At 48.3% G+C, this 11,401-nt stretch overlaps 1 protein-coding gene across 2 annotated transcripts in view; it reads right to left on the reverse strand.

Moving 5' to 3' along the window:
* Positions 1 to 8,865, reverse strand: part of LOC144599674 (lysine-specific demethylase 3A-like) — a 75,405-nt gene extending 66,540 nt beyond the window's left edge. For both annotated transcript variants that reach the window (XM_078410985.1, XM_078410901.1), the window contains exons 1-2: positions 8,542 to 8,865; positions 3,104 to 3,247 (exon numbers count right to left, since the gene is read on the reverse strand). In XM_078410985.1, coding sequence (XP_078267111.1) covers positions 3,104 to 3,247; positions 8,542 to 8,763 — 366 coding nt within the window. In that variant the 5' untranslated portion in view covers positions 8,764 to 8,865. The remainder of the gene's footprint in view (positions 1 to 3,103; positions 3,248 to 8,541) is intronic.
* Positions 8,866 to 11,401: the final 2,536 nt, after the last annotated feature.

Consider the following 11,401-nt stretch of genomic DNA (forward strand, 5'->3'; position numbering starts at 1 on the left):
GATAATGGAAGTTTCATCATAATGTGATCAGGCATACCGATCCTGTGAAGAACTGATGGAACTGATAGGTGCAGGAGGAGGCCATTTGGCCCTTCAATCCAGCACCGCCACTCAATGTGATCATGGCTGATCATCCACAATCAGTAACCCGTGCCTGCCTTCTCCCCATATCCCTTGATTCCACTAGCCCCAAGAGCTACATCTAACTCTCTTTTAAATTCATCCAGTGAATAGGCCTCTGCTGCCTTCTGTGGCAGAGAATTCCACAAATGTGCTGATGTTGAAAAGCTAGTTTCACAGTCTCCGGATAATTCGAGCTCTAGAGGTTTGTTCGGGAAAGGAGGAGTTTAGCTACTTAGGAATAAGATGAACAATTTCTTTAATAATAAAAGCAGCAAAATACAGGCACCAGAGAGAGGCAGAGTTAACATTTCTAGCCGAAGACTATCGATTCTGCAGTTCCTGCCTGACCCACTGAGTGTTTCCAGTGTAGAACAAAGTGCTGGAGTAACTCAGGGGTCAGGCAGCATCTGTGGAGGACATGGATAGGTGAAATTCTGGTTCAGGGCGCTTCCTCAGACTGACATAAATAGGTGACTTTTCGGGTCAGGACTCCCTTCTTCAGACGCGAGAAATTGTGAAACATTTTAGACCTGCACCAACTGCAGCTCTTTTCTAATTTTTATTAGCTGAGTAATTCCTTTACTTTAAAGACTTTAGCTTAAAGACTAGACCAAGTGGACCCGTTGGGTCCAAACCTCTCCTGCATTGGCGCTGCACCCTCTCCTCCCCTCTTCCCTCCCCCTACGCACTCCCCCTCCCCTCGCCCCAACTGTGGAGCCGTTGCCGGGTGGGCTCCCGGGGCCGTGGGTGGGCGAGAGTAGACAGGGAGAAGGCACTGACCTCGGCCCCATTTCTCCTGCGGGCCGAAGCCTGTCCTGCATTAGGGGACAGCCATCTTGTTAGACCGTCTGCCGCGCGCTGCACCATGGGAGGAAGGTCAGGCGCGGGGCACACCGGGACGGGCAGAGGTCCTCCAGCTGGTCCTCCGGGGGGCGCATTTATTAAAGTTTATTAGGTAAATGTTTTTAAAAAGTAACAAAAGTGGGTTTATTCCATCCACGGGGGAATGGTGAGTAAGGTGGGCCTAAAATTGTCGCGCTATCGTGTACCGTTTTGGCTGTGTCAAGCCCCAAACTATATAATGCACAAACAGAGAGTTTTAGTAACATATAGATTAACCGAGTAATTTATTTACTTTAAAGTCCGTTATTGCCAACTGCCCCCTATAACCAAGCATGGTATTATCACTGTGTAGGTAGTCGAAACAAACAACTGCAGTTGTTAGACAAAAGGACACAAGTGACTAAACTCAGCGAGTCAGTGTATGGGTTAAACTGACAATTTCAACTAAAATGTGAAATGGAGTTATCAACCAAGTTAGCAGCCCTGACATTCCATTGCCTCTCGAAAACAAGGTCCCGGACACGTTATCTGTGATCATTGCCTTGGAACGCAGTCTTCTAGGCCATTCTCTGGGAAAGCGTAGCGTTGGTGAACAAAACACAGCAGCAGTGGTTGGGTCGACCACCCGCGCCCCTGCCGCGAGTAGCACAGAAACGTTGCAGACAAGGGGGGCTTACGATTGGCTCGGGGAGGGGGGCAGTGGCGCGGTCTGCTCCGATAAGAAATGCCATAAAGGATGGTGTTGGGCACCACTCCAGGAGAGAGCCCCAGCCTTGGACCGTGTCGCGAACGATGCCGGGTGATCGTGAACATAACACCCTGCGGCGTGCTCTGCTGTGTACTCGGGCTTTGTGAGTGCATTCGGGGATATTTGAGGATGCGTGAGTGTATGTGCCTGATGTAGTAGTGTGATAAAATACCGAGTGATAAACTGTTATCTGAATCCAGTGATTCATCGAACACAAGTCAGTTACTGTGAACACGGATAGGTGATGTTTCGGGGCAAGACCCTTCTTCAGAATCTTGGTCCGGAACTGGGCCTGGAATGCAGGCGAGTCGACGGCCGATAGGGCAGAGGCGAGGATCGGCGAAGTCAATGGACGCGGCCTGCGGACAGCCAGAGTGCAGGTAAGGGCGGGCGGTGGCAGGCACTGCCTGGACGTGGCCGAGGAAGCTGTGCGGGGCGGAGCAGCAGTTGTAGGTCAGGACGGGAGGGGCGTCGTGGGCAGCCGGGACGAGAAGCAGCCGGGGAGGTGATGCGAGCCAGGGGTGGCCTGTGCAGCCGTCGGTAGGTAAATCCGCTATAACCAAAATCTGCACGTTCAAAGCAGAGATCAATAGATTTTGGGCCTCATTGGAACAACAGGGAGAGCGAAAGCCAGAATGTAACGTTAACAATAGACAATAGGTGCAGGAGGAGGCCATTCGGCCCCTCGAGCCAGCACCACCATTCAATGTGATCATGGCTGATCATTCACAATCAGTACCCCGTTCCTGACTTCTCCCCATACCCCCTGATCCTTATCCTTAAGAGCTCTATCTAGCTCTCTCTTGAATGCATTCAGAGAATTGGCCTCCACTGCCTTCTGAGGCAGAGAATTCCACAGATTTACAACTCTCTGACTGAAAAGGTCTTTCCTCATCTCCGTTCTAAATGGCCAACCCCTTATTCTTAAACTTTAAACCCCTGGTTCTGGACTCCCCCAACATGTTTCCTGCCTCTAACGTGTCCAACCCCTTAATAATCTTATACGTTTTGATAAGATCCCCTCTCATCCTTCTAAATTCCAGTGTATACAAGCCGAGTCGCTCCAGTCTTTCAACATATGACAGTCCCGCCATTCCGGGAATTAACCTAGTAAACCCACGCTGCACGCCATCAATAGCAAGAATATCCTTCCTCAAATTTGGAGACCAAAACTGCACACGGTACTCCAAGTGCGGTCTCACTAGGGCCCTGTACAACTGCAGGACCTCTTTGCTCCTATACTCAACTCCTCTTGTTATGAAGGCCAATATTCCACAGCACCAGTCACAATCCCGATAAAAGTGCAGAACACACACGGACACTGTGTGCCTGCCTCTGAGGCGGCATCATCTTACGAGATAACAAATACAAAAGAAGACTTCTTCATACCAGAACTGGCCAGCGCGCGCCTTCTGTGACCTCTTCAGGCTTCCTGTCAGCCAGGGCTAACTGGTCTTCAATCAGGAAGATGCTCAGCTCCTCGTCGTGAAGCTTTATCCACCGACACCAACTATCATCAAACTCCAAATAGATCTGCAGTAGGGCAAGAAAAAAACCAAAATACACCTTCTCATTAAAAGGCACCCGGCCAACTATCTACAGCCAAGGGAACGGGCTTGGCAGAATCAGCGGGGAGAGAAGGCCCTGTTAAGCTCGACTCTAGTCTGGCACGGCAAAGAGAAACAAAAGTTTGCGTTATTTACACCCCACAGAGGTGCTCAGGTGCGATTCCGCGGGACTCCCTGGTCCGCTTGTCTCTCCCCGTCCCCGGACACTCTCCCCTGCAACTGCGGGCAGTGTAACGCCTGTCTCTACACCTCCACCGTCATCATCATCCAGGGACTCCAACAGACCTCCCAGGCGAGGTAATGATTCACCGGCACCTTCTCGAACCTCCTCAATCGCTCCAATGTTTCTTAAACATTCCTACAGCCACAAGATCATAAGTGATGGGAGCAGAATTGGGCCATTCGGCCCATCAAGACTGCTCCGCCATTCAATCGTGGCCGATCTATCTCTCCCTCCTAACCCCTTTCTCCTGCCTTCTCCCCATAGCCTCCAACACCTGTACTAATCAAGAATCTATCTATCTCGACTTAAATATATCCACCGACAGCCTCCACAGCCTTCTGTGGCAAAGAATTCCAGATTCACCACCCTCTGACTAAAGAAATGTCTTCTCATCTCCTTCCTAAAAGAACATCCTTTAATTCTGAGGCTATGACCTCTAGTCCTAGACTCTCCCACTAGTGGAAACATCCTCCCCACATCCACTCTATCCAAGCCTTTCACTATTCTGTGTGTTCCAATAAGGTCCTCCCTCATTCTTCTAAACTGCAGCGAGTACAGGCCCAGTGCCGTCAAACGCTCATCCTGGAGCCAATTTGCTATCCATTCAGCTATCTCTCCTTGGATCCCATGCAATCTACCCTTCCAGAGCAGCCTACCATGCGCAACCTTGTCGAATGCTTTACTGAAGTCCATGTACACAACATCTACAGCTCTGCCCTCATCAACCTTTTTGGTCACCTCTTGAAAAAAAACAATCAGATTTGTGAGACACGACCTCCCACGTACAAAACCATGCTGACTGTCCTAATCAGCCCTTGCCCATCCAAATGCCTGTATATCCTATCCCTCAGAATACTCTCCAGTAACTTACCAACCACAGATGTTAAGCTCACCGGCCTATAGTTCCCAGCATTTTCCCTGCAGCCCTTCTTGAAAAGAGGTACAACATTTGCCACCCTCCAGTCTTCCAGTATTTAAGGACGACCCATAAATTTCAACCAGGGCTCCCGTAATTTCCTCTCTAGTTTCCCACAATGTCCTCGGATATATCAGTTCAGGCCCTGGAGATTCGTCCACCTTCAAACACAAAATTACCTTCGGTACTTCGTCGGCAGTAACCCTGACTGCTCTCAAGACAATTGCAGTGACTGTTCCAATTTCCCCCGTCCAACTGTCTTTCTCCTCAGTAAATACAGAGGAGAAATACTCATTGAGGATCTTGCCCATCTCCTGTGGCTCCACACAGAGGTGACTGCTTTGATTCCCGAGACCGAGAACAGCGAGAAAAGAAGTTGTGACCGTATGTGATGACACTTGCTTCTGTATAAGCTTGTGCATCTTCTGCCTGTATGACTACGGACTTTATATCCTCATAAATTGTTTCAGCCTAATGGCATTGTTCCTATAGCAGGGTGACCAAAACTGAACACATCACTTCAAGTATAGCCCCACCAAGCACAATAAGGTCCCGACATCTATACTCAATTTCCCCAAATGACGAAGGCCAACATGCCAAAAGCTTTCTTACACCCTGACCACCTGTGGTGAACAGTTGAGGGAACTATGTGCTTGTACTCCAAATTCCCTCTGTTCTACAACACTCCAAGGAGCTACCCCTCTGCGAAAGTTTTACCCTGGTTTGACGTCCATAAAATCCTCTATGATTTGGAGGGGGGGGGGGTCAATATCCTGGCAGGCAGATTTGCCAGTGCTTCTTGGCGGGTTTAAACAAGGTTGACAGGAAGACAAGTTCCAAAGGACACAATGTGCTGGAGCAACTCAGCAAGTCAAGCAGCATCGCTGGGGAACATGGATCAGTGACATTTCAGGTCGGAACCCTTCAAGTACTAGGTCAGAAGAAGGGTCCCAATCCGAAACATCATCTGTCCATTTCCCTCCATAGATATTTTTTGCTTGTGGGATTTGAGTGTAGATATGGGAAAACATTTTCTGCCAGGACATATATTATAAGAAAATAACTGCAGATGCTGGTACAAATCGAAGGTATTTATTCACAAAATGCTGGAGTAACTCAGCAGGGCAAGCAGCATCTCGGGAGAGAAGGAATGGGCGACGTTTCGGGTCGAGACCCTTCTTCAGACTGATGTCAGGGGGGCGGGAGAAAGGAAGGATATAGGTGGAGACAGGAAGATAGAGGGAGATCTGGGAAGGGGGAGGGGAAGAGAGGGACAGAGGAACTATCTAAAGTTGGAGAAGTCGATGTTCATACCGCTGGGCTGCCCAGGCGAAGGAGGACTATCAGCTGGAAGTATTTAAAATAAAACAGGAGATGAAGATTTCCTTCATAAACTGCCTAGTTTATAACTTGAAATGCACTGCCTTGGTTTATCATTGTCGAGGTACAGTGAAAAGCTTTGTTTTGCATGCTATCCAGACAAATGAGATAATGCCATACATAAATACAATCAAGGCAAACTCAAGTAAAATACCAAAATGGAGCAAAGAGAAAGACAGAGTGCAGAATATAGTTCTCAGCATTGAAGCCCACCTGTTCTAGGGATCAAAGTCTAATGCCCACAATGGAGTAGAGCTGAATAGAAGATCATTGGTATAGGAAGGAACTGCGGATGCTGGTGGACACAAAATGCTGGAGTAACTCAGCAGGACAGGCAGCATCTCTGGAGAGAAGGAATGGGTGACGTTTTGGGTCGAGACCCTTGTTCAGTGTCTGAAAACATCACGCATCCGCAGCTCCAGATGTCAATTTATTTACATCGGCGAAACCAAATGCAGGCTCGGCGATCGCTTCGCTCAACACCTGCGCTCAGTCCGCATTAACCAATCTGATCTCCCGGTGGCTGAGCACTTCAACTCCTCCTCCCATTCCCAGTCTGACCTTTCTGACATGGGCCTACTCCAGTGCCATAGTGAGTCCCATCGGAAATTGGAGGAACAGCACCTCATATTTCGTATGGGCAGCTTGCAGCCCAGTGGTATGAACATTGACTTCTCCAACTTTAGATAGTTCCTCTGTCCCTCTCTTCCCCCCCCCTTCCCAGATCTCCCACTGTCTTCCTGTCTCCACCTATATCCTTTCTTTGTCCCGCCCCCCTGACATCAGTCTGAAGAAGGATCTCGACCCGAAACGTCGCCCATTCCTTCTCTCCTGAGATACTGCCTGTCCTGCTGAGTTACTCCAACATTTTTGTGTCCATCTTTAGAATTTCATTAGAACCCTTAGGAATGGTGCTAGATTTACAAGTCGGATGATTTACGGGTAGACTGACTGCAGTGGATGGGAAGAGAGTGCAAAGAGTCACCACACTCCTGCCCCATCTTTAACAGAAGTGGACTGGCTCGCAACAAAAACAAAATCCTCACAGGATGCAAAGAGCAGGGTGGGACTGGCTAAGACCCAGTGCAGGCTCTTCCATGCAGTGGCGTCGAACTCCACATACTAGACAACAGTGCCAGGGCGCACATTCAATCAACTTCCTAAATTCAGTAACCGGGGAAGCAAGTTCAGACAGCTTCTGGGAACATGCACGAGGAAACAAAAACAATTTGTCGGAATACATTAACTGGGTCAGTTGCCTCACTTGTATCAAGACCAGGGAAATCGCAGTTAACAGAGTCAATGAAACAGAAGATGGACGCATCATGCTGGAGTAACTCAGCGGGTCAGGCGGCATCTCTGGAGAATAGGAATAGCTGACGTTTTGGGTCAGAACCGTTCTTCAGATTGAAATAGTTCCAGCAGTTGGTAAAATACAAAAATGTCTCAGATCTCAAGCATCATTGATCAGCAATGTTAATGGTGGCAGTCTGAAAAAAGGGTCCTGACCCAAGTCGTTACCTGCCCATTTCCCCCCACATTACCCAAATTCATCCATCAGGGTTATTTTAAGCCAGTAGTAATTTTAGACAGCTCTCAAAAAATTAGGAAAGGCATCAAATATATACTTTTCAAATGACTGGGCGAGAAGACTATGGATCCAAAGTCAGTCTCCAATCTCCAGCGCCTCTATCCCCCTAACCTTTAAAACTCTCAGTATCCAGCCTTTTAGGTGACCTTTCACTCACCTCTCTCAGAGAAGCTCTCTGGGCGACGTAAGGCTGCCACCAATCCATCACTTTGCCAAGAAGCATTAAATAGCCGCTGCATACCTGCACGGTCCTGAATTTCTAGCTAATTATTAATCCCCAAATATTTCCTGAACTGGAACTATTTACAGACTTGCCGTAGATCACATTATAATTCCAATCATATACTAATTCTGTGGATAATTAATTTATTAACAATTACAGACCAATGGTACAATGGATTATCACATAAAATCTGGGCTCCTCGATTAAGTTATTTTCTGATTTTTCGCAAAATAATCTATTTTCACAGATGGACCTTTCTGATATTGGCGTTGGCTTAGTTTCCATCTTTTTCGCTTTCTCGAAGCAGTGGGAAACCGGAGGCACAGATCTTTATAAGGGGTCGACACTGGTGTCTCCACAACCCTGGGGAATTAATAAGTTACTGCAAACGAGCAGCGTTACATTCAAGAAGACGGAATCGCTGTCCGATTTGTTTCCTTTTGCAAAGTTCAGCTCGCTAGAACGATTAGACATCATAGAAAATGGATGAATAACCCAGCAGGTTACAAAATGCAAGCTGCAGATCGTAAAGGAGGGCTGGAAAGCAGCGGCAACACGCAGCCTGGCATCAATGGGAAGAGTGGAGGGGGGAGGGAAGGGGGCGCACAGGAGAGGAAGTTATATCATTTGTTGCCAAAATGGGGTTTTTTTTAAACTCCGGTCGACGTTGTGATCAACCCTACACCTGTTTTTGTTGAAACTAATGGCCGGTTTCTTGCAAATTGTCACTGCTGTTTACCACAGCGCGAATTTGCATTAAATTCACAAAGTGGCTTTTATAATCCATACTAATTCTCGGGATTTTTTTTCTCTTTCGTCGATCGGATCCGTTTTTCCACCAATAACCACCACACGAGCTTATATTTCTAAATGCAATTAGTACTTTTTTCCCCGACCGTGAAACAATTGCGGTTGGTTCTACTCACTACGAAATCCGGGTTTGCTGAATCTTTGTGGGAAATGGCTCTGATGACCCCCGCTCTCCAGTCCCATTCCGATATTCGCCCGAGCTCCGGCGGTGCTTGAGTGAAGCTGGACAGGACGCAGAGGAAGCGTTTGCCCACCCGGTTTAGCGGGGCTGCCTCTTGCTCGGCGGCTCCATGTTGTTGTTGTTGTTGTTGCTGTTGTTGCAATCCCGACAGCGACATGTTGTAACGTTCGACCCGCAGAACGTTCGCTTCCCCCGCGTTCCACTCGCCCGGGCCAACATTCGCATCTCGTGCTCCCCGCGCACAATCACAACGACCCTCCTACCCTTCGCCCCCGCTCAACGCCCATTGGCTGCCGAGCGCCGATGGGCGGGACGTCGACCGCGCACTTCTCCGATTGGTCGGTGGAGACGTCAATCGACGCTCCGCCGCCCGGAAGTCGGCCGAGCGCCTTCCCGATTGGCCAGCTCCGACGTCAATCAGCGACCTCCCACCCGGAAGCCCTTCCTCTCGGCCCTTTTTCGTCTCCGTCCGCGCGCCGGGTCCCGGGTCTCCCCCTCCCCCGCTCCCTCCTCCAAGCCAAGAAATACCCCGGGACGGCAACAAGGGCCTTTGAATGCACCGGCGCTTCGCTGCGCCAACGGTTGCATTGCACGGCTGCCGCCCCAGGGCTGCTCCGCGGCTGATGCATGCTAACGTGTTGCAATTGTACGGCCCGAAGTCGTTCCTGCCAGCGCGTGCGGGCGGCGGGCGACAATGTTTTGGTGGGGGGGGTAGTGAGGCGGTCATGGATGTGCTGCTTTGTGCGTCGCCATCGCGGGCGGGCATGCGGCTCAGAATCCCTCTGCTGGCGGCAGCGTGCATTGCAACCGCCAGGTGAAGCTCCCAACACTCTTCCCCCCATCCATCCCCTTAAGAATAAGGGGTAGGCCATTTAGAACTGAGATGAGGAAAAAACGTTTTCAGTCAGAGAGTTGTGAATCTGTGGAATTCTCTGCCTCAGAAGGCAGTGGAGGCCAATTCTCTGAATGCATTCAAGAGAGAGAGCTAGATAGAGCTCTTAAGGATAGCGGATTCAGGGGGTATGGGGAGAAGGCAGGAATGGGGTACTGATTGAGAATGACCAGCCATGATCACATTGAATGGCGGTGCTGGCTCGAAGGGCCGAATGGCCTCCTCTTGCACCTATTGTCTATTGTATAAAAATATCCATTGACTTAGCCTCCACAGCTGTCCGTGGCAAAGAATTCCACAGATTCACCACCCGCTGACTAAAGATTTTTAGACTGGATTAAAGTCTCCACAAATTATATAATTGATAAAAATAAAAGAAACAACAGGGTGTATTAGTGGGAATATTACATCATAATTTTCACATCTTACTGCTTTATTAAGATTAGACTCGACACCTGTCATCACCTATTGCATCCCCACGAGAATTTACACTGATGTGGGATTTTGAGAGCCTTATTTTTGTTTACTCCTCAGCTAACTCCTGCATTATTTCACAGTTTGGGCTGGTTTAGGAGATGAACATCCTGAAGCTATTTACAATAGTATATTGGGATGCATCAATCAGTAAATTGTTTTAATCTTCAAGGTTGAGAGACATTGGTGTAGATTTGTAGATTGGTGTAGGTGGTCTCAGCTTCCCCGCAATCTACCCCGGGTTGGGACTAGTCGAACCTCATGCAGCTTCTGGAGCTCCCGACCGGTCTCAACCCGAGACTGCAAGCTCCTTCATGTTGAAGTAATTGACCTGAGATTTTCAATTTATTTCTCCCTCCAGAAATGCTATCTGACCTGCTGAGTGTTTCTGGCATTTTCTATGTTTATTTGAGATTTGTAGCATCTGAAGAAATTTGCTTCTCAATGCCAAAGATTGCCACTCAGTCTACAACGATTTAACAAAGCAACAACAGACATCAACTTGAGGTTGGTGAATAATTTCAGAACACCAACGAGGCACAGGACAAATTTTCATTACGTTCCTTCATGGGTGTTGTTAACTGGTTTAGTTTAGTTTAAATACAGCGTGGAAACAGGCCCTTTGGCCCACCAAGTCCACGCCGACCAGCAATCCCCGTACATTAACACTATCCTACGCACACTAGGGACAATTTACTATTTTTACCAAGCCAATTAACCTACAAATCTGTACATCTTTGGAGCATGGGAAGTAACCGGAGCAACCGGAAAAAGCCCTCGCAGGTTACGGGGAGAACATACAAACTCCGGATAAACAGCAACCTTAGTCAGGATCGAACCCATGTTTCTGGAGCTGTAAGGCAGCAACTCTACCACTGTGCCACTAGGCTAACATTTATTGCCAATTGTAATTACCATTGAGTCTCACCCATGAACAATTTTGTTTCCCTGCAATAGGAAGGGTATCATTTGAGCTGGAATGGCTGCAGAAAAGATTCACAAGATTGCTATTGGGACAGGAGGGTTTGAGTTATAAGGAGAGGCTGGCTAGCCTAGTACATTTTACCCTGGAATATAGGAGGCTAAGGGGTGATCTCATAGAGGTTTATGATGAGGAACACAGATAAGATAATGTTTAGCCATTGTCTTTTCCACTGTCAAAAACTAAAGGGCATAGGTTTAAGGTGAGAGGCAAAAGATTTAAAAGGGACCAGAGGGACAACTTTTTCACACAGAAGATGGTGGGTACATGAAGGGCGGCCAGTGGCGACGGGTTCGATCCAGACCACGGGTGATTTTAGTTTTTAGTTTAGTTTAGAGATACAGTGTGGAAACAGGCCCTTCGGCCCACTGGGTCTGCAACAACCAGCGATCGCCGCATATTTACACTATCCTACACCCACTAGGGACAATTTTTACATTTCCCAAG

The sequence above is a fragment of the Rhinoraja longicauda genome, chromosome 1 (genome assembly GCF_053455715.1).
Source record: "Rhinoraja longicauda isolate Sanriku21f chromosome 1, sRhiLon1.1, whole genome shotgun sequence".
Classification (NCBI taxonomy): Eukaryota; Metazoa; Chordata; class Chondrichthyes; order Rajiformes; family Arhynchobatidae; genus Rhinoraja; species Rhinoraja longicauda.